The following is a 23,699-nucleotide window of genomic DNA, read 5'->3' on the forward strand; positions in this document are numbered from 1 at the left end:
CTTCACTTGAAAATGGCCTGTGAGGTGGGGGTTTCTCATTCCTGTTTTTACTGATGAGGTCACCGAGTGTCAAGGGATGAGGGGACTTGGCCACGGCTACACAATAGTAAACGGCAGAGCCGGGACAAGTAGCCTGATGGGTCCAAGGCCCACCTCCACCCTGCAGAGCTGGAGCGGGTGAGTACAAGAGCAGGGGGGCAGAGCTGCAGGATCCTGACTATTGGGTGGGTGGGTGCCGGGGTTGGGCTTCCCATTCCAGTCAGTGGAGCCACCCATGGTGCTAAGGTGGCTCCCAAAGCCCTGGGCAATGCTGACCTCAATTGCCCACAAGAGATGGACAGATGAATTCACTTAAACCATGGGGTTGGTCAGACTGTGGGTTGCAACCCATTAGTGGGTGGTGAAATCAATTTAGTGGGTTGCAATTGTTTTTTAAAAACCTAGAACAGAATAAAAAGAATAGAAAATATCGGAACTTTGTTTTAAGGCAAATATTTTTCATTAACCTCTATTTTATTTGTAAATACACAGACTGATCACAATGTCAAATCTATTTCCTGCTGGAGGTCACAGTCAAAAAGTATGAAAAGCCTGTCTTGGAAGCACCTTCCCTGCCCACTTGGGGAGCTGGACGCTGGTACTGGTGATGAGTACACCCTAATTCACTCTTCTCCACCCATGACTGTCGTTACCCTTGGAGGTTGCCTTTGAGAATTCAAAACATGCATGGGGAATGGGTGTGGTTACATTAAAAAAGAGGGGGAGAAAGAATCTGAGAGATGCAGGTAGGATTTTCTTCTTCCGTCTTCTCCCTCGGAGCCAGGCTACCCGGCCTTCTGCATGTGCAGGAACCATAGCTCAGAGCCAGGGAAGGGGTGAAGGGGTGGGCCCAAGCTGGTGGGCGAGGAGACCCAGATAAGAGGTGAGCAGAGAAAGATGGAGGGAGCCCATATGGGAAGCTGGGGTGCCACTAAGGACAGGCTTGGAGTTTCGTGGCCAACCGAAGGCTGCTCACTTCCGGAAAGCTCCGAGGAGCAGATGTTCCCCTACCTGCCATGCTACTAATTTCAACAAGTGTGTGTCTTTCTAGCGGCTGCCAGCAACGGCATGGTTTGTTACCATGAGCAATTTTCTTAATTAACAGACATTAATTAGCCATTTAGCAATTTTGCAAGCATTTGTTTAGCGGCTTTCCTAAACATGAATACCACTGTGATAATGGCACTGATTAGAGGGTCCCCTAATTAACAGTACAGGGAAGGAAAATTGAAATCACATAAATTAAAAAGGGAGGGGAAGTTAATGAAGGCGGGACATATTTGCACCTGCAAGTCTTTTGTACCATGAAACTTGGGTGCAATGTAAACAAAATAAGATAATTTGAAGCCAACCCCCAAAAAAGGAAAACTAAAAAGAATGGAAGAGGAGGGTTCAAGGGTGAGGTCCAGTTGCCAAGAGGGGGCAAAAGGTCTTCTGTCGGTTGCTCAGCTCTTGGCAAGAAGTGAGTGCCTCCCTCTCCTGATACCTCACCCACTGTAGTAAGATCCAGTGCTTCCTCGGGGAGAGCAGCATGGCTTTGGGCAGATCCCGCACACCTGTGAATCCTGTCAGCCAGGGAAAGGTAGCAGCAGCTGACTCCATGATTAATGACAGAAAACATAAATAAAAGGACCCAAAAGTGTCTGACACCAATGGGGGAACTCGATTGAGAGCAGTCCTTAATAGGGGCCAGAAGGCAAACCTGAGTCTACAGGGCTCTGCCTGCCATTCCCCGCTGTCTCTTGGGCCCCCCGAGGTTCAGAGGGCAGGGCTGGTGTGTGTGCTTCACCTCAGCGTCTCCCTAAGACTCCCTGTTGACCTCTGTTCCCTGAATGAATGGATGTGGCACAAGTCTGCCTCGACACAGCTGACTCAAGACAAACGCCTGATGAGAAGTAAGGACCGGGAGCATGACTGGTCAGTAGGACCCCAGCCCAGCCCCGGCAGTTCTGCTGGCCCGTGGGAGCAGTGGGGGATGGACTGTAAGTCTGGGGAGAGAGATAGAGTGAGCAGCAGCTCAGAAGTCTCTCCCCTGACTTGGAGCTAGGGTTCAGAATACTGAAGACAAGGGAACCCTGGCTCAGATGAGCCAGTCACCCAGAGAAAACACCATCACGATCTCCACACAGGTGAAGATAAAGCTTAGCATTCACCTCCCCTGGGCATGAAACTCCTCTCCCACCCTCGGCAAGTGCTGACCAAGCTCTGCTTCTGTACCTCCCAGCATGGCTCCCAGTCTTACTGTGCCAGAAAGCTTTTTTTTTTTTTTTTCTTCCCATGGAGCCAGAAGCCTATCATGTCCCAATGAGTTGCCCACATTCATCCAAAGCTCTGTCCTTTGTGCCTCTGCCACCTCCATTCTGCCTGGAGTTCCCTATCACTCCACCTGCGTCTTGGCTCTGTCCCTAAGACTGACACAGCAGCAGAGGGAGTGACCCTGAACGCCTGGCACACTCTCAGGAGCCGAGCACAGGGCCCCATGTTGGCGAAAACTGTCACAAAAAAGTGGTCTTCTCTCTCCGGCCTGCGTCTCAACAAGAAACTTGAGAGATAGGTTAGAGAAAACAGATTTTATAGTCTTTTAACTTGTTAACTTGTTACCCACTTGGGCAAAAGGCTATGTGGGAGGCAGACCAAAAGAAAGGACCTTGTTTGAAGCTTTTCACCTGTATTAGGATGTAGGTGTCTCTCTGAACTCTTAAAAGATCTGGTAAGCAGGTGGAGAGGATTACGGTGAAAGGTGAGAAGAGGAGGGAGTCAATGCTGATAATACTGTTGGGTTCTCCCACACAGGACAACGCCCCCAGTGGGCCTTTCCTGGCTTGTACTTGCTGAAAGCTTTGAGCAACCCAAAACAGGTGTGCCTGGAAGCCTACTCGTTTACACCTCTCCCTCACAGGCCTTCGAGGCTTTCTGTCACAGGTACTGCCTAATTAACCCTCCCAGCATGCCACAGGGGAGCTGGAGATGGACAAACCTCTGAGGTGCACAGAATATTAGGCTAGGGTTGGGGATTCTTACTAGAAGCTTAGGAAAAACCACACCTGCTTGGCAGGCAGGCAGGCACCCATTTGTTGGGTGGCCCTCACAGATTTTGCCATCCCTTCTTCTAATGTTCTTTATTATAGGGGAGAAAATAGAGGCACAGTACAGTGACGTGACGTCCAAGACCAGAGAACTAGCTGGTGGCTAAGCCACATTTCCTAACTCCAGCCCAGGGTTCTCTTCATGATATTACATTCCCATCCATTTTAAATACAGAAATAGGGTTTGAAAAGAACTGGATTCAAATTCTGACTCTGCCACTGACTGTACTTCTGTTCTCTCAGCAGTGAAATGGAGACAGTTACAGTAAGGATAACACAGCCGCACATCCCACTGGTGAATGTGGCCCTGACCTGCATTACATTAGCTCAGGTAAGCCTTGACTCCTTACAGTAAGGGCTCTCAATCACTCCGTTTTACAGCCAAGGAACTGAGGCTCAGAAAGGTGAAGCCACTTGCCCAGAGTTGCATGGCTTAGAGGTAGACCCAGTCCTCAAAGTCTGATTCGAAAGCCCCTGAGAGTCCTAACTTGGTCCAACAGTCCACAAGCAGAGCACGAAGCGCAGAGGAACAAATCCTAGCAACTGAAGGACTCGTGGGTCCATCCACTCACACACATACATATTCTGGGTGCTAACCTAGTGTCTGGCCAGTCCCATGCTGGGGAAGGGGGCATGGGTCACAGAGGCACCTGAGATTCATCTTGGCCCTGAAAGCTCCCAGGCTAGTAAGGGAGGATGAGGACATAGTGACAAACAAGCTCAAATGTCAGCTTAAACTGCCAAGAGTTCCAAGAGAAGGTGACAGATAAACCGAGGCTTAGAGTGGCCACAGAATACAGGCCAACAGAGAGCTGGGATGACAACTGGGGTGCCCTGACTGGTGAGAACTCTTTCAATGGTAATGCGCCCTTCCTGGGATTACAGCAAAGAGACCTGTGCCTGGGGGAGAACCCAACTTGGGAAATCCCTCTATTGAGTCTGGGAAAAGGAAGCAGGAAACATGCCCACTTCCTGTCTGGGTCTTCGCTCTGCCCCAGACCCTGTTAATGGATTTGCCATTCTGTCTCAGACATTCCTGACCAGAGATACATAATTCCCGCACTTCCTTTTTATTCTTTTTCCTGTAATTTCAGCGCTGGCTAGCGTTGCATCTAGCAGCCTCTGAGAGTCACTTAGGCAGGGCCCCGGGAGGCTGTGCGATGGGTGTGACCGAGGCAAACGCTGGGCTGTTACACTGACAGTTTATGAAAGAGCCTTTACCAGCAACGACATGGTGGGAAACAGAGCATTCCCAAGGCACACGGATTGGAGGTCTCGGTGGAAACCATCAGTAGGATCCGCCTAAGCCTCCTGGTCATGTCTTGGTTTAGTCCCTGAATTTCACCTGAAGCCATCCTCAAAAGATGGGCTTGTTGCACGGTAGGGAAAGCTTCACAGTTACATCGACCTGGCGTCCAATCCCAGCTCCTGCAGGACATGCTGTGAGGCCAGTTTCCTCATAAGAAAAATGAGGACTTTGTATAAATATTGCAGGGGGGGTGATACAACTGACAGTGTTAGGCACACAGAAGGTCCCCAGTATTCCATGGTTCCTGTGTCTCATGCTTCTGTAGTTACTAACTGCTCATTTACAGAGAGAGCAGAAAACTGGACTTGCTCTGCTGGGAACATCTTCCTTAGCTCGTTGAAAGTCCACACATCTTCCTTCATGAAGCCTGACCTGCTACCCACTCAGGTACTCTCCAAATGTGGGTGTCCTCTTAGGACGTTCTGTCTTATTTGTGGGCGCCTTGTGGGCTCAAGGGCATGGAGATTCAGCCAGCAGGTGTGACTCCACAGCCGTGATCAACATGCCCTGGGAGGGCACATCTAACACCTTTGGGTTCAAGGAACCAGAAAGAAAAGCTACTACCAACAGTCTGACCAAGTTGGTTCTCTGTGCTAAAGACTGACTACCTGGTGGATAAGGGAAGACTGCTCCTTTAAAAAAAAAAAAAAAAAAAAAATCAGATTAAAAAAAAAACCCGCACTGGTTTTTTTTTTTTTTTTTTGAAGGAGAAAAGTAACGAAAGCTGTGTGCTAACTTTAATATTTCCAAAACTCACTGCTCCTTCACCAAATGCCACCCCATACTCCCCAAAGCTTCCTTCATCTGCCTAGGAACCATGGACTCGCAGAGAAACAGAGATGAGACCTAATTCCAGAGTGAGCCTGGGAGAGTGCAAACGAGGACAGGCTGTGGCCAGTGGAGTGCACAACGGCTTCGAGTGCTTTGGGAGCTCTGCCTTGTAACCCTGGGCCTTGGGCTACTCATCTATAAGACAGACAAGGAGTCTAGGTGAAAGCTGTGAGAGGACTCTAGGAACTGCCTAACGCTACCCAAACAGAAGGCAGCCTCCTTACCATCCAGGCTGAATTTGCCTTTTGTCTTGCTGAAGGCCTTTGGGGAAAGGGGACTTGAAGTTTCATGTTGCTAAGAGACAAAACCACTCCACACGTCCCTGGCTCTCCCGACTCCAGGGGACCCTGGCCACTGGTCTGGCAAGGCTGAAGGGGTGGGTTCTATCGACTGGCAGCGGGAGATAGATGACTTGCATTACTGGTGGCCTCTGTAATCCGCCTGTTGGGCGTGTCACTTTAATTGAGTGAATATAAAATTACATCAATTATACACATGGTAAAAGGCATGTGACAGACAATCCAATTTGCTTCTTAGACACAAGTGCTGACAGAAAATGCTGTAAACCCATTCTGGGGAGAGGGCCAAGGTGTGCCTATGTGCTGCTGACACCCCAAACCCGTCAACACAGTCTGCCTATACCTAGAGTCTCCCGGGAGTGGGGAGCTGACCACCTGGTGGGGTGAGGGAGGGAAGGCTTTAAACTGCTCCTTCCTTTCACATGTAGCTCACTGCAGGAAAAGTTACTTTCTCATCTCCACCCATGGGAACAACTCGGCGATGGCTTGGACAGTTGCCTTCCTACTCTACTTCTATCTGTCCCCTTGGGGGATGAGGCTTCTTTGTGTGTGTACATGGGGGGATACAGGCTGAAGCTGGAGCTGAGATTACCAACTAGAGGGCAGAGGAGCCTGAGCCATCTTTGTGCCCACGTAACACAGGCCTGACACATGCTCAGCAGGTCATCAGGGGGCTTGGCTGGCCCACACCCAACTGTGGAGCAACAGCCCAGGCTTTCACACACAGCACCCAGAGAGCTCACAGTCAGGGGACTCCTGACTGCCTAAGAGATGAGCCCAAAATAGTGACCCTCCACGGGCAGTGGACTAGTGGAATCGCTTCTGCCAGGGAGAAGTCTGGCAAGTGGTGGTGGACCATCTTCCTGGGACGGTGGGGAAGTCAGCAGTTTGAGTGAACAGGACCACACACAATATCTCCCCCTCGGGGTCACCTCTGTGTAATTTCAGGAATCCCTGCAGCCTCTGAGGTTCACTCTGAGCAAAGGTCTGCAAAAGACTCATTCGTTTTCCTCTAAGCAAACGCCCCAGCTGACTCCTCTCCCCGCGTCTCTTTGAAGAAATGGGACTGTGCTGGGCAGCCAGCAAGAGAGAGAGGTCTGCACACTTGTGCCTCTGGTTTTCCCGGATGGGCTGCCAAGACACCTGCAGGAGGCGCTCAGCGAATGTTTTGCTCAAGAGGCATGAGGCAGGCTTGCCCCATGGAGACAGAGACGCAGAATCAGCAGGCAATAGTTTTCCAAACAAAGGGAGGAAACACAGCAAATGAAAGTACAGGCGGCGTCCAAGACCTACCTACCTTGGAGTTCCTCCACATACTGCTCTTTGCCTCTTCCCCCAGCTCCATGCACAGAGGGAAAGACTGAGCCCCAGGACACGCATTCACTGGTCCCAGGTTCAGGCCTGGTCCCCTGCAACACACTGCATCCCCAGAGTGGAGGCTGGGGCCAGCTGCAGCACAAGGACCCCAAGAGCAGGGCCAATATGCTCATCTAAACTAGGAGTTGGCAAACTATGGCTCCAGGTCAAATCTGGCCTGCCACCTGTTTTTGCAAATAAAGTTTTATTGGAACACAGCCATGCTCATTCATGCGCTATCCACGGCCAGTTTCATAATATAATGGCAGAGCAGAGCAGATGCAACAGACCAGTGGCCTACAAAGCCTAAAATATTTATTATCTGGCCCTTCACTGAAAAAGTTTGCCTGCCCTTGAACTAGGTAATGGTTTTCAAGACTGAAGAGAGGAAAAACTGGGGTCTTTTTAAATTTTCAAGGAAAAATAAAACCATATATCTACTTTCTGATTTTAACTTCATCTCTCTCTAATATGATAAATGAAGCAAAAACTACCCCCATTACACAAAAGGAAAGACTGAAGTCCAGTGACATTACAGTATTATTTGTCAAAGTCAAGATTTATCCCATTGAGGAGACAGAACGAGAGCTAGACCAAGGGTCAGCAAACCAGAGTTCTGGTTCTCCCACCACGTCCTGTGGCCAATCTCTGAGCCCCAGTTTTCTTGGCCACTGGTCTTGGGGGAGGGGGAGAACACGATCTTTCATAATAACACCAAAACCAACATTCACATCCAGCCAGCCAATCCCAGAGTATCTCCTTGTTAACCATCTCCTCAATTTCAATCTTGCCATAATGCCGGGGAACAAGCTCTTTCCTTGCAGGTCAGTACAAAACCTTCTGATCTCAGGGGCTGGATTCCAGCCCTGAGATCTCTAGGCAGGTTCACACTGTTTGACTCTCTCCTATGCTGTGAATTCACCAAGGAATTCTCTAGGGTCATCTCAGCAAAGGGATCTATCTTGAATGGCTGTGACTGGGACGGGGTCGGGGATAAGAGAGATGATTTCACCTCCAGCTGCTAAGCTCTTTGGGCCTCGCTGTTCAAGATGCTTTTATACTTCCCTGTGTCCATACCACTGGGCACTCTTTTCAGGGACGCAGGAAAAAGTGTCAATACCCAGAATATATGGGTAAAACCCATGTCCACCTGGTGGTACATGCAGCCACTGAGTCCCAGCATCCTGGGTTAAGCACTGGAGACACACAAAATAAACAGTACCCTGGCCCACCCCCAAGGAGCCCCAGGATGTCTGCACTCCAACAGAGGCAGGAATCAGGTGCTCTAGGGAGTAAAGGGGGCAGAAATTATAGAACCACCTCATGTGGGCAGAATAAGCAGACATCTTCTGGCAGAAAAGAAATGGAAGGGATTTTTGGGCTGAGAGATTGGGATCTATGTGGGAGAGGCAGGAGTGGGCATGGTGATGGAGGACCTTATGCACCAGATGGGGACTCTAGGGCTAGGACCTCCAAGCCAAGGAGCCGGGGCATTAAACCTTTGGAATCTAGTACAAAGAGAAATGACAATCAGATCTATGGTGTCTTGGGAATCACGCATCTATCTGTTCTTTGACAAAGATGTTTCTTTGCCCTTGCTCAAGTTAAAAATCAAGACTTATGGCCACTGGGAAACACTGAGTTCATAGCTGTCTAGAGTGCTAATTCCCATCTCTTGCTGACTACACACATGGAGTGAGGAAACCTGTTAGATTCTTGTCCGTGAGTGGCTCCTTCCATCCCAATTCTTTCTGGAATAGGCCACACTCCAGCTTTTAATGTTAGCAGAAAAGCTAGGAATGAAATGACCAGGTGAGGGTTTCCAACACCCAGTCCCAGTCGTGTGGGTTTCTGGCCAGGATCCAGATAGTACATCTCTTCTCCCTCATCTGCTTACTGCAGTAGAGACCTGCTCTGTGGGCAAGTGGAGAGATAGAGATGGACTCAGGAGCCAGAAGCATGCCACTCCCTTGGAACACATGGGGAGAGGATGCCTACCTTGCCAAGAGAATCAAATCCTCTCCCCACAGAAACAACTGCCTTTTGCTCTGAAAATGGATAGTCCTGCTCCTGCCCACCAGCCTCCACAGCGCCTTTCGTCAGTGCTCAGCCTCCGCTGTTAATCATGACAGCACGGTGAAGGCACGTATTAAAAAGGCAATGCCTTGTCCACCCAGACAACTCCTGTTCTACTTTACACTCTCCAGGAACAAGCACGCACACAGCCTTCCTGCCCTACCCCTTTGTGCCCTGATGGACAATTCCACGAAGTTTCCTCATGTCCAACTAGGAGAGGGAATGCAGGACTCCAGCAGCCACAAATGCAGAATGCCAGAATCCAACCCCAACTGTCCACTGAACAGAAGAGGGCTGAGTAGGGAACACGAAAGTTGGCCAAGGGTTTCCCTTTTAGTTTTGTGGCTCTGGATGACTGTGTAAAAATTCTCAGGCTTCTCTCCGAGAGGCTCAAGGAATGACCCAAGATCTATTCTTCTTTTCTCAGCTAAAAAGAAGCACTAGGATGGGGCGAGGGAAAAGAACCAGGACTGAGAGCCTGGTTTAGGAAGCTGTGGGGCAGTGGGCTCTGAGACCCGGTGCTCCTGAGAGGGTACATGGGGGGGCAGCTTGTGCAGTGGGTGCTGTTGAAAAAGCCCAGGTTCATGGGCCAGGAGCATGGCCTATGGTCCCCTCTGAAACTCACTTACCTCGCCTGTGAAATGGGCTGCCTCACCTCCTTGCACAAAGCTGCAGCACTGAGACACCGAGAGTACTGACCCTCACCAAAAGGAGGCTGCTGATACATCAAGTTGTGTTTCGGGGTCTTCCCTGTTGTATGAAATCCTTTGGGAACCACCTCTTTCTCTCAGCCTTTCTATTACCCATTTCCGGAGAGCTGCCCACCAACACATAACATGTCCTAACCAGAGTCAGGCTTAGGCTGGGAGCACGGTCCTTACCGAGAGACCCTCATGGTCCCTCTTGATGCTGGGTGCTCTTCGGCAAACTCCGCAGAGGTTGTCTGGCTCTCCAGGTGGTCCCTTATTTCTTCTCCCCACCAAAGCTCTTGATGCCCCAGGGGTCAGAGTCTGCTTTGTAGCACGGCTGAGAAAACCAGTGCCCAGAGACGTTGGGTAACTTGCGCAAAACACATCGCTAGAAAGTGGCGGCGGGCTGTCCTGCTCCAAGCTCCTGGTCACAGCCACTTCATGTTCTGATACCTCCCTTGAGGAGGCCTCTGTCCCAGCTAGGTGCCATCTTGCTGCCATGCCTGCACTGAGTACAGAGGTGATGTGATATCCCCCAGGTCAGGGAGCCCCTGGAAGAGCTCAGCATCCAGCCCGGAGCCAGCACTTCGTGGAGGCTGTGGCCCCATCCATGCTCTTACCAAGTCTTATCCCATCATTTCGGACTCAGTGAGAGACAGGCTTTCTGGAATACAAGTTCAAAGCCACCTGTAGAGGCCTGATCCCAGGGCGTCCTTTATCCCCAAGGCCCTCAGTTGGGGGAGAGAGCTTGCCAGGAAAAATTCAGCTAGTTAATTTAATCAGAAACAAGACATGAACCCAGAACCCACACTATGGATCACCTGCTATATACCCAGCTCTTAAACTAGCACTTCATAGCACTCGGGGAGAGGCAAGAATGCCCTGACCCGTAGTCCAGGACCCTGGCCTGTGGCCCAGCCCAGAATCCCCAAAGGGCAGTTTCCTTTCGGGGTGGTGTGATCTTACTCAGGGTATCTCTCTCGAGCCACATAATGCCAAGGCATGTTATTACAGGGTTCCTGTGAAATTTTCTTCCTCAAACCTCTTCTGCTACAAGGGCTGAGGAATTTGACCTTTTTTTTTTTTTTTTTTTTAAGGAGAAAAACCTCAGCATGATTTGCAGAGAATAAAGGTGAAGGCAGAAGCAGAGGAGGGTCTACCCCCTTAGGCAGCTACGAAGAGACAAAACAAAAACACGAGGGGCACCCCCCAACCCCCATGAGAGGCGGGAAATCTTGTAGGGGATCAGACACGGCCAAGACGAGGACAGCTGACAACCCCCAACAGAACAGCTCTCAGGCATAGGGGAAAAATTCAGCTCTAAGAGAAACCCAAAGTAAAAACCCAGGTCCAAAGGAGAAAAGGATAAACCAGCCCAAGCTCTTAATAAACAAGAGGAGAAGGCGGCTGCTGACACTATTGGATCCATAAAACTCAAGAGAGATCCGGAGTCAGCTTACAGCTCAGGAGAAGAGGCCCAGAGAGAGGGGCCACAGCTGCTGGGGTCACCGAGATTGCAAGCAACAGCCTAGGCCTCCTAGGTCCAAGGGTCTTTTCAAAGATGCTCCCTTCCTCTCACCCAAAAGGGAGCAGACTGGCAGTCCTTTGGAGGGGGCGAGCAGAAGAAGCAGGCGGCCAGGAGCTGGCTGCAGCCCCTGCTGCGGTCCTTGGCGTGGGCTGGCTTCGCATTAGGGGGCAGCCAAGGCCCACGGAGCCGCTGGGTGCTTTGTTACTGAGCAAATCTCCCAGGCACTGACTGCTGATGCATAGCTAACAGGGCGGCAGACATTGATTTATGTGCAACTTTCCATTTCATCAGTGAGAGTTACGGCGCGACATGTGGAGTTCACGTTTTTTTGGAGGGCGGGGAGAGGTGGCTCGAGTGTGCAGACACAAACATGCCCACGCGCGTGCACACAGGCACACGCGCCAGCCAAAGCTGCAACTTTTTTTTTCCCCCTTTTAGGAGGGAGGGCGAGGGGGCCAAGGCAGCCTGGCACGTCAGGAGTAACCTTTTGTCCACTGTTGCTAGGAGCCCGGTGCCGGTCATCTGCCGCTTGGGCAGACATTAGGCACCAGGCTGGCTGCCGGGCGGGGCGGGAGCACAGCCTGACCTTTGTGGAGGTGGTGTTGGCAAGGAAAAAAAGCTTTTTTCTTTCTCTCCTGTCCTGGCCTTTCCATACAGGCCAGGCAATTGCTGGTGGAGATCTGGTGGCAAGGGGAGCAGGGCCAGCACAGATCACAGCGCTTTGAAGTGGCCGGGGGTTATAAGGCCCTCACTGGATAGATGAGCAAACGAAGGCCCAGAGAGGGGAGAATGATTCCCCAAGGACACACAGCAGTCTGGCAGCAGGGCCTGACTCAAGTCGGGGCGCCTGCCTCCCAAGGCCAGCTTAAAGCATCCAGCCGGCTTCACACAGTAACCAGAGGAGGGGGCTGCTACCACCGCAGAGCCAAGTCAGCTTGGAACAGGTGGGGGCTGGGGGTGGGGAACAGCAGTTGGGGTGCCCCGCCTTCTCTCTAATCCTTCTCAGCAGGGGTGACCCTGCCTTCTGTCAGTCTGTGCAGGCAGACGGCCTGGGCAGGCCGAGGGGCGGTGAGGAGGGGGGTGTATCAGTCCCCACTCACCCCTGACATAGCACCTCTGTCCTCCCCTCACAGACACACAGGGCAGCCCATCTATCAGACCCCCCTCTGTCTAGAGAAGCAGACAGGGCAAGGGGCTGGGGTCAGAGAGCAGCGCTCGGAAAGGGGAGAATTTACTCTCCAATAGACATACAGGGGAGTTCACCAAGAAGCTCCGGATTCCACAGCCCTGTTCAGGCTTATCTTCCCTAAGCAACTCTGGCTAATCTGAGCCTCCGTTTCCTCATCCATACAGTGGGAAGGCTATTATATCTCAGGCCCACCTTACAGGTCAATCACAGAAGGGGATGCCTTTTCTAATCGGGATAGTTTTCTACCAGCCACTCCAAGAGGGGGTCAAGATAGTTTCACTTTATGGCCTGAGAGCACTGGCTAGGGCTGCCGAGAAGAGCTGGGCTAGGCTGGGCAGCCGCAAGACCACACTGGGGGCCTGACAGGGTAAGAGGCTGCTCAGGCTCAGCCTCTCACCACCACAGCCCTACCTCGAAGACCTACCCAGCATGGTCCAATGTCAGCCAGAACCCTGGGCCTCCTCCAGGCTCTGCCTCCCACCCAACTCCAATATCCAGCGGGGGGCCACCAGGCTCCGGCAGGGAAGCACGAGCCACTGCGCCCAGTCGCCGCCCCAGTTCAGGCCCTGGCCACCTCCTGAGGGGACCACAGACCCGACTCTACCCTTCTCACTCGTCAGCCTGAGAGAGCCTGGCCCCTCCAAGCACTGGTGCTCCTCCTGGCACCAGGTCACTCACTCTCCTTCGTAGGAACCTTTCACTCCTCTCCTGTCTTTAAGTTAAAGCCCTTTGTGTGTCCAATTCATGGTTCACCTTAATCCACCTCCCCCACCCCCCCACCCCCCACCCCCACATACCTCCTTGCCCAGCTATCCAGGCCTCCTGCCATCCCAAACTTGCCCTTTCACATCCTGTCCGGGCACCCTGTCCCCTCTCCCCGCACTGGCAACTGCTTCCTTCTCAGGTCTCAGCTCAAATGTCAGTCCCTGGGGACAGCCTTCCTAGATAGCCCTCAGGCCAGGTTGGCTGTTCCTTGTTGCACTGACCCCTCAGAATAACCATTCCCTGCCTCCTCCAACAGTCGGTGAGGTTTGTGGTGGCCTCCTTGGTCTGCAGTGCTCACCAGGGCTGGGTGACTGGGAGGTCACTGTGCCCTTAGAGACCATGCCTAACCTACTGGATAATCAACCAGCCTGGCCATGTCTCACATAGTTTAGGTTCCAGCCTTAGAATCACCACCTGTCAAATGGGAATCCGTGTCCCCAATTATCAAATCTTCCCTAGTAGCAGACTTCGAAAACCATGAAAACAAGGTGCTCTAATTCTATCCAAGTTTCCCGAGTACCAGACTTGCCCTGGTCAGCACAGAGAAGTCCTTCCTGTTGCATTGGCTTTCTGGCAGGAGGAATGTCATCTTACTCAGCTGTGGCTGCCTGCTTCCCGCTGGAGAGGAAGGCAGGAAATGGATAGTACTCGCCCCAGCTCCTGGGAACTGCTCGAATTGCTGCCACTGGCATATTCTCATTTACTGGGATTTGACCCTCCCTGGAAACACAGCACTCCACCCCGAGGCTCATAGTCCCCAAGGCTCTCTGCTGGGCATCTAGTCTCTGCTTGGTTACCATCAGTGCCAAGGAGCTCACTACTTCATTGTTAAATGGGCAGGTGGTAGAAATGTCTTTCTTACAAAACTCAAACTGACCTCCCTCTTCTTTTCTCTCAAGGATCTGAAATCCAAGGGCTAAACACTCACACAGAGGCAGGGCTGAGTGTCTTCTATGTGGCGGAACTTAGATACTTCCAGTCAGTCATCAGAGCTCTCCTGAGGCTGCTTCTCTCCCAGAGAAACGAACCCCAGCTACTTCTGCAGGAGATGAGGAGAGAAGCGTTTCCTGTAATTTCGAACGCAGGGGTCCTAGGTCATGTGTGTGTCTCTCTCCCTTTTATTTTCTGGATCATTTTTCTGTTTCCTGGGCTATCCACATCATTTGCTCTTTCTCTTCTCCCCCTAGAACTGAGAGGGAGAGGGAGGGTTTTCTGGGGACAGACTTTGACTTCTTTCCAAGGTGAATGGGCTCAGCTGGCAAGATAAGGACTCACTGGAATGGCGGACACATCAATCTTTACTGGCCCCCAGTCATAGCAGAAAGTATCTGGGGATGTTCAGAGCAGGATGGGCTGAGCTTCTAGCAAAGGGAGCTGGATCCCCCAGGGCTGTTCTTCCAGAGGAGATACAGTCTATAGCCCTACAACCTCTGCTGGGTCTCAACAAAGTCCATCAACAACTGCAGGCAACCTTTCCAGCTTTGCCCCCCACCAAGTACCACACCTCTAGACTCCGTGCCAGCCAGGGCTGCATTGCCTCCAGGAAGCTGTCCTAATCTCCCATCTGGGAAGGCAGGCCTTTCACTTCCTGCTACAGAGCAGGAGTTTATCTGTCAGTCTCGCCTGGTAGGCTGGGTGCTCATGTGGGCAGACTACGGTTAACTCAGTTCTGGCCTAGAGCCAAGCCCTGCGCCTTCACATCAGAGGTGGCCAATGACTGCCACGAAGCATACTTGCATCTGCCTCTGGGCTTCTATTCCACATCCACAAACGCAAAGTCTGAACTAGATGGGGGATGGTAAACACGTAAAACACATCCTACCATTTACTTGCCCATGTAGCCTGGACACAACACAGCTTCAGTATCATTTTCGACAAGTGTTTTAAGCAGCCACCCCTAACCAATCACAGCTGACATTTGGGCGGAAACATTGGCCACTTTTGAGAAGATGGCTAGAGATTCTCTTTCTACTTCCATTATTTCCTTCCTCCTTTGGGTTCTCTAGTCTCTCTTCTTCCTGTAGACACTCAAACCTATACCTACACTTGGACTTCTGACTGTTGTGGAAGAACACTAGGATCAGGGACCAAGAAGCCTGGGTTTAGACTCGCATTACAGCCCCGGGTTGGTAATTTTGGGCAGGTCACCTTTCTGAGTCTCACTTTTCCAATCAGCCATGACTCCTCTGCAGAAACACTGTGATCGAAATGAAAGTAAATTGCATGTCTGAAAACACAACATAACTGAAAACAATTATTGGAATTTAAAACAAAACAAGAACAAAAACAGCCTGTACCCAATGCTCCCTTCTCTGTGACCCCTGCCCTCCCACAATTCCCCAGCTCTGGACCTAAAAATCCTCATTGGACAGTGCCTCCTTCAGAACCACCTTAGGGCCAAGGAGCTGGGGACCCACCCAGACCAGTGCGCCTGGCCAAAACCAAGCCGAGTTTGCCAGATGTGCAACCCAACTGACTTAAGCTGCATGAAAAAAAAAAAAAATGCCATTGCTTGATTATATAAAATCCATCTGGATCCAAAGCAGAAAATCCAAGTTGGAAGGGCTCTCAAGAGACCATCTGGTCCACCCAGTTTCATTTACTAGTGAGGAACAACTTGCCCAAGGTCACTCAGCAAGTGTGTGAGCAGTTGGGGGACTAGAACAAGCATCCTCAGGCTCTAGTTCTCTGTTCGCCTCCCCACTCCAGAACCCCACCCCAGACCCTTCAAGCCTGGTCATGACTTAGAGCTGTGGGGCCGGTGGGGCTCCACTTCTGGCAATGTGAGCAACACAAACAAACTTAGTTCAAATGTTTCCTGGAGCCCTAGTGCACGCCAGGTGCTGGGGATGCCAGGATGAAGACAGCCCTTTTACACAGAACACACAGAATTAGAATGCTCTTCTTAAGTGCTACAATGACCCCAAGAACCCCACAATATTCTCCAAGAGTGAGTGTGGCGAAGTCGGGTTCCAAACCACCTCCCTGTCAGCCCTCAATCTGCTGCTACCAGATACACCTCATGCCATAGGACCAGACAGACACTGTCCACCTCGGAAGTCCAACACCGAGTAAGAAAGAGCACACAGAGAGAAACTAAGGTGTGGATGGCCAGACCTTCTGACCCCAGAAGGAGCCTCGCAGCCTGGCAGTCAAAGGCCTGAGGGAGGGAATCCCTTATGATACTTTCTAAGGGGCCAGAATGTGGGGTGGACAGCTGCTCTCTCCCACCCTCCCACCCTGGAGGCCCCACTGACTTCTAAATTTAGCACCAGCTGGGGGTAGAGTCCTGACTACTTTGGGACAGGGTCCGGCCAAAGATGAATCAGCCAACTCAGGCTGGTTCCTCAGTACAAAATCCCCCTGCAGCAAAGCTGCCCACCCAGGCTGCAACCAAGCAGGGGAAGAAGTGCAATTGTTGGCAGCAGATAAAACCCTCGATACCATCTCTACTTCCCTTCTAATATCAGAGTGGCTGCCTGCAAGATGAGCGTGGGGGGCAGGGACAGCAATCAATAGCTAATATTCCCATTGTGAACTGGCCTTCTCCGGAAATGGGCAGCCACTACCTCCTGCCAGAGAGATACCCTTTCCCCTTAGCAGTGACCCAGACTGAGCAGTTAAGGATCACGGCCAGGAAAGACCCCATCCGCCTTCATCTGACTGATGGGGAAATGATGCTCTGAGGAGGGAGGTAAGGGAGGGGCTTGGGCCAATGTCACCCCAGGAAGCAGAGAAGCCAGGGCACAGAGCTCCTTGCTCAGTGACCCAAGCCAACTCTTGATGGTTCACCCTGACAGGGGATCAGAGAAGTCAGGTCAAGAGGGTCCAAAAGTCACCTCTGTGTGATGGTGACTGCTGGTAGCTAAATAAGGGCAGAATCAGTCTGGGACTTCTGACCACACACCCTTAAACGTCACAGGGGAGGGCCCAAGAAGTATGCCTGGAATTAGGCCTTAACCATGGACAATTATACCAAAGCAGGAAGTTGGGAACTGCCCACATATCAGGCAGACCTTGCCTTGCCCCAGACTCAGGCCCAAATAAAGTTAATGGACTACTTTAAAAAATACAGCTGGCTACTGTCCTCCTCTTCCCATCACAGTGGCCTGCCCTGGGCGCCCAGACGGCAGCACGAAGCCTCAATGGGATGCACATAGGTAGAGCCTGGTACCTGGGTGGGCTCTGTCTGCCAGGCAAGAAAGCCACATCTGCACATTATCAAGAGCAGCATGGGTGAGGACACATAAGCCTGAGAAAGAAGTTGCACCCAGGTATGGGCAGACCCATATTTGACTGACTTCCCTTCTTGGCTGGTGAGTAGCATGTCCTAAACCTCCTCGCCTGGGAGTTAATATCTACCAAAATGTGAAATCTTGCAAAGTAGAAAGGTCTTCTAGGTCATCTCCCACCCTCGGCATCTCTAACGGGCCTTCGTCCCATTTTTGCTCAGGTACCTCCCGTGTTAGGGAGCCCCTTGCAGCCTGTGTCTCACTGCTGGGTGCACACAGTGTGAAATACTGGCTTCACTGAGCACAAGTCTCCTTGGACTCTACCTCATCGGTCCCAGTTTAGAAGTCTTGGGCTTCACAGAGAAATCTTTTGCCTTTTTTTCCATACAACTGCTCCTCCTATACTCTTATCTGGAAATGCTAACTTTTCAAAAGGCACGGGGAACTCAGGCAGATCCTCAAACCCAGCTGCAGACGGGTGTGAAAGAATGGGATGTTACACTCAAGAGCTTCAACATAAAAGTTCCTTCCAGCCCGGCATGCCGACACCTCTGCAAGACAGCACTTTCCAATCTCAACCTGGTTTAAATGGAATGAGCCCCTCCGCAAGAAGATGACAGAGATGGAGAAGATGCAGAGGCGGTGGCAGTCACTCCCAACCTGGACAACACAGAAAGTCCCCGAGACTCCAACAAGGTGTCTTTTAGAAAAGACTGGGCTCTCAACCCACGTGGGATCTGCTCCTGCCTTTGGCGGGGCAGAGTACTGGGCACAGATACTCGTGGGATGCCATCTGTGATCACACTCGGAAAAAATCAAGTGGTTAACCAGAGGGAAAGGAGTCCCAGACCTGCCAAGATGGTGGGTTTTTTGTTTTTTTACATTACGCCTAAGGTTTGTAGTTTGAACAGGCAAAGTAAACAATGACAAGGACAGCAGCAACAAAACAGAAACAAAGAACAGTTTAGCTGTTTAAAAAAAAAAAAAAGAGAGCGAAAGAAAGCCTTTGTTAAAAGACAGCTTCACCCGGACTTGGACTTGGGACTTGGAAGTGGCCCCACTGCCTCCCTGACCAGGGGGGCGGCTACGTTGTGAAGTGGGTGGGTGTGAAGAAAAACTCTAGCACATGCAGGAAGTGTCTGCTCTCTATCTCTTTTCTCCCCTCCATGGTTTTTGAAAGGGATGGACAAAGGGAGGGGAAAGGAAGGGTTTGAACCAGCATAAAGAAATGGTATTTAGACCATGGCAAACTGAGCTACTACTTACTTCTCTCTCTCTCCCTCCCTCCCGCCTGCCCGAGCCTGGCCTGGAGTGAATGGAGCACAGGACCAACCAAGGGCCCAGCACATACCTGAAAGAAACCGGGTGGGATGGGGCCTCCGGGCATCCCATCATTGGGGGGAATGTTGCCAAGCACAGGGCTCGGGGCAGCTGCTGCACTCTGTAGAGACAGGAAGATGGAGTTAGAGGCTGCGCCCATAATGAGAGACACTGAGTTTCAACTCCTGGTCCCTGCCTCTCCTCGTTCACCCACATCCTCCACAGACCCTCCTTGAATACCACCTTCCTGGACAAGTGATGAACTCTGAGACTCCCTTTCCTCACCTCTAAAACAGGAGATCAACGTCCACCACCTTGCACATGCAGAGCAGTAGTGGGTGGCCGACATGCAGTAGCTGTTATTAATGTAAGGTGGCCCTGCCTGACCGGCTCAGCTGCTTCATGAAGCGCCTTCAGGGCAGGCAAGGTGCTTCATAAATATTTGTGCCCTCTCCAAGAGACTGGCATGTTGTACGGAGCAGAAGGCCCATAAATATCCACAACTTAATGAATAAACAGACAGCCCAGCTGGGAAACATCCCTAGAGAGAGGGAGGGGGAGGGCAGGTGCATTTTTGGAACCACCAGTGTCCCGGGTGCTGTAGGACGGAAGTTTGGCTTCACATTGAGGGTACTGTTATTACTTCTCCTTTTAAACGCTGCTATTCAGGCATTTACCTGGTACATCTGCCTCAACAAATGCTTCCTGGGGTGAACAGACGTTGCTTGCCCCAGCCTGGACTTCTTCCAGACAGTTTGCATCCCACCTGTTCATGCGGTTGGCATGTCTGTGCCCGGCCCCGTGCTCACACGGGCAGGGGAAGGCTGATTAAAGCACAGGCTTGACCGCCTCGACCTTCCCCAAAGATTCTACAGTTCCTAGGTATTCCTCCTGCAGGAAGCCCACCTCCAGCCTCAGTGGTTCCCAAACCCCAGCAGTCCAGAGAATTTGAAACTAAATCACTAATCATCTCCTAGGGGTCTGTGAGACAAGAGCAAGCCCCTCAGGGTCAGAAACACCTCTTTCTCTTATGAATGCAGCCCGCCATCCCCACCTTGAAGAAGTCACTTCTCCTACCCTTTCCTCAATCAGAAAATAAGAACCAGAACTCCTGACTTCCAACTTTGATGGAAGGAAATGGGGCAAGGTGTGAATCCCATGAACACACCACATGTATCAAGATGAAGAGATAGATAGATCTCTTTGGGAACCAATACATCTGGGTTCAAGCACCAGTGCTTGTATTAGCAAGGGATGACCATGGGTAAACCACTTAGCCTTCTTCCTTTAGTTTCTCATATCAAAGAGGGATAGTTGTTGTTGTCTTGCTTGTGAAGGTTGTAGAAGATTAAGTGAGGGGATAAGCTATGTTTTGTAAACTGGGAGAGTATGGTAATCTGGAAGCAAGGAGGACTCAGCATGGGCACACAGTGGGTGTTTTGATAGACTCTGGGTAAAGAAAATGGGTTGGCCACTCAAGACCAACACTTCGAAACAATTCTGGCCACATAAAAGCAACGCTCTCTTGTCATTAAAGAGATTCTGCCAACCGCCCTGTAACATGTTACAAGCATCTCAAAATATCACAGATTAGGTCTTCCCACCTCCCCAGGTTTGAGGCCACAGTCCACTCAGAAGGAGGAGAAGCCGCCCCCGCCCGGTGTTATCTGGGACGAGGGCTGTCTAGGGGAACATGCTAGGTTGTCCATTAGCTGCTCTGTTTGTATGTGGTCAGCGGTGCTGTGAAAATGCAACTTCTCATGATTTACAACCAACAATGACTCCTCAGCAGTGGGAACAGAAAAGTTAAAAAAAAGAGGGGGGGGGTAAGGATCCACCTATATTTTCTTGAACTTCTTTCAGAGATAAGTTTTATATTTAATTCTTTAATCCTTCGGGAGCCCATTTTGGTAAAGAATGTGGATTTTACTCCTCAGTCAACTGCCTTAGTACGATTCCTCCCAACTCATTTGAAATCAGAGATCAAATTCTTACAAACGCTTGGGTCTGTTTCTGAGCTTTTTAATTCTGTCCTATTTCTCTAACATTCCATTCTAATGATCAGAGTTTTACAATGTTTCATTATCTCCTTCAATTCTTTAATGGAAGTTTTCTTGCTTATTTTTTATCAACTCATCCCTCCGAACTTCAGAGCATTTCTAAACGTCTATCAAAGGAAAAAAGTACTTATATATATAAAAATGTGGAGAAGAACTGACATCTTTCCAAAACAGAGGTGCCCTCCAGGGACAAAGTCTTTCTCCAATTAGTCGCATCTTCATTCAAGTCCACCAGCCAAGAAGGGTGGGTGAACCAATAACAATGATTAGAACGCAGGTGGGAATAGGCAATAAATTTGGGAAAACCGAAACACTCTCTTGCATGGACTAAATGTCTAATTCGATGTGGCACTGACTTGTTCTTGGGATGAGGATGAGAAAAGATGGAGGTCTTCCTGCAGTGCCAGATCTGGTGGAGGCCAACCCTGCGGGGTGTGGGTGGCAGGAGCCGCCTGACTGGTGGCCTTCTGAGATAAACACAGGACCCACACCCCCACCCCCACCCCACTATACAGACGAGGAAACAAACATCTGTTTGGAGAGCAGACTCTAGATGACTCTTTTCCATTTATCCTCTTTAGAGTCCAGACCTACTCTTCCTCAGCCTTTAGCCCAGAAACGATGCTTTGTTTTTAAAGAAAGATTGGAGTGCTCACTTTGGCAATACAGACTGAAACTGGAACAATACAGAGAAGATTAGCAAGGCCCCTGAGCAAGGATGACATGCAAATTCGTGAAGTGTTCTATACTAAAAAAAAAAAAGATCTGAAAGTCTCACAAATTTGATCCTTTAACATTTATCATTTAGTATAAAACACTTCCCTACTAAAGAGCACAGAAAGTAAAGAGAAAGTCTGTCACTGTATTTTGTTAAACAATGTCACAAGCGCTGCCCCCCCCCCATTAAATGGTCACCCAAACAAGATTTTTAAAATGAGCCAAATAGTATATAGAGGTATCACTATTCTACCAATTTAAAATTGACAGACATTATCACAGTGTTTGCTAACTTGCTTGTTACAAAATGGTATCTCTTCGGTATTGACTCATCTGTTGGATCACTACCTTTGGAAATGGTTTGCGCTGGCCATTTGTCGATCTACTTCTACGGGAAAACATTCATTTCCTTTGCTTTATGGGTGACTTTTTTCCTTAGTGATATATGAGTTCTTTATATATTATGGATATAACATAAGGCTATCTTACAATTTTTTAAAAAATCTTTTAAATGAAAACTTGAACCTGGGAGCAAGACTTATCTCCCCTTACTCCAAGATCTTGTTTTCTATGAAATCGGGAATGAATTAATGGTTCTAGGAACTGAGGGTGAGTGGGTGGTCCATGGTCCTTTGAATGTCAGGGCTGGGGTGACCATGGCTGCAGTAAACCAATAGTATAAATCTGCGACATGTGGGTGGAGGACGGACTTCTGCTACCCTTCAATGAAAGGAAGGCCATGTTGGCAGTGACTCAGGTGACAGTAGTTCTGCAGTGCTTGTGTCCTGAATTATGAGTTATTGCTATTCTTTGATTATGAAGTAAAAATGTGTGACTAACAGAAAACTTTCCAAAGGGCAGAAAAGCATGAAGAAGAAAACAGTGGCAACCGGTGTTACAGGGCGACAGAAGGGTTAAGAAATTATTGTTTCTCTCAAATCCCAATCCACGAAACATTCCCACCCCCAACATCTATCAATGTGACACTACCCCCACCAGCACACCTCGATGTCAGGGGCTGTTTTATCCACCTACAAGATCCAGCGCAATGGCATACAGCAGGTATTCAATAAATGATTATGACTTTTATTATTCAAAGACCTGCTCAAACCTGGCCATCTGGAGCCAGGCTTTTCTGGATTGCTAGGGATCGGCCTCTCCCTGTGGTTTCCAACTCTGAGTTAGAGCTCCATTAAGGCACTCAGCAAAGCATCTCATGTGAGTTTTCTCTAAAAACACAAAACCCAAACTGAAACCCCCTGATGTTCATTGAGGCCTACAGCAGGCCAGGGCTGCGGTAGGTGCACAAGACAAAAATCCCCTACTAAAGCAGAAGAGGAAGGAGTGTGGGACTCAGAAGCCAGGAACTTATTCCATGTGGGCTCGCTCCCAGCTGGGAGCCCATGGACAAGTCCTTTCTTGCTCTGGGCCTCAGTTTCCCCACATGTCCAATGGAGGGGTCAGGAGATGACCTCAAGGGCTCTCCTCAGCCCAGTCCACATACCTTGGGGAAGAGGGATTAGAAAGAGCAAGCAGCTCCTGCATGCACAAGAAGATGATCCTCTTTCCAGAGGACTTGTAACTCCGAAATTTTAACTGTTCTCTGTTCATTATAGAACACTTAGAGATCAAAGATTGAAAACCACCCAGAAAGCTATTTGTTATTGGAGCCTGTAGATAAGAGCCGATAACATTTAGGTTCCTTGCTTCCTCGCCCCTCCTCACCAATATTTATCCATATATGCATACACATATGGACTAAAAAAGCAGAATCGGATCAGGCACACAGTTTGGTAACTTGTGCATTTTTACAAAACTAGCTTAAAATTCTTTTCTAAATAGAAAACAGGCCTTGCAGGGTGGCGTGGCTCACTCCAGCCAGCTGCCTCCTCTAAGCATCCTGGGAAGAGTCAACTGGAAAAGCCCAAGGTGCCTTCAGACAACTGCCCGGAGCTCTTAACATTCCCCTGCAAAATATTTTATTTTGGTTCACAGCCAGGGAGACTTCCAAGGAGGGCTGAACCTGTAACTTTCTTCCTAAAGAAGGTTTCTTTATGATCCCAGGGTGGTTCCACAACCACTGGGCCCCCCCTTCGTGTGCTCCCAACACAAGCCAGCTGGTTTCACACGTGCCATTGCATTACAGGCATCCCTCACTATCCAAATCTGGTTTTTAATAGTGAGAGGATATGTGAGCACCTCC

General features: G+C 50.1%; 1 protein-coding gene and 1 non-coding gene across 5 annotated transcripts in view; one reads left to right on the plus strand and one right to left on the minus strand.

Annotated features, from left to right (window-relative positions):
• Positions 1–23,699, minus strand: part of SSBP3 (single stranded DNA binding protein 3) — a 152,488-nt gene that overhangs the window by 24,657 nt on the left and 104,132 nt on the right. For all 4 annotated transcript variants that reach the window (XM_016120261.2, XM_016120264.2, XM_016120262.2 and 1 more), the window contains exon 5: positions 18,751–18,840. In XM_016120261.2, the coding sequence (XP_015975747.1) occupies positions 18,751–18,840 (90 nt within the window). The remainder of the gene's footprint in view (positions 1–18,750; positions 18,841–23,699) is intronic.
• LOC118606409 lies at positions 21,427–21,532 on the plus strand. Its single transcript, XR_004952368.1, has one exon. It is a non-coding gene; the product is annotated as a U6 spliceosomal RNA (small nuclear RNA).

The sequence above is a fragment of the Rousettus aegyptiacus genome, unplaced genomic scaffold, assembly GCF_014176215.1.
Source record: "Rousettus aegyptiacus isolate mRouAeg1 unplaced genomic scaffold, mRouAeg1.p scaffold_m13_p_1, whole genome shotgun sequence".
Lineage (NCBI taxonomy): Eukaryota > Metazoa > Chordata > Mammalia > Chiroptera > Pteropodidae > Rousettus > Rousettus aegyptiacus.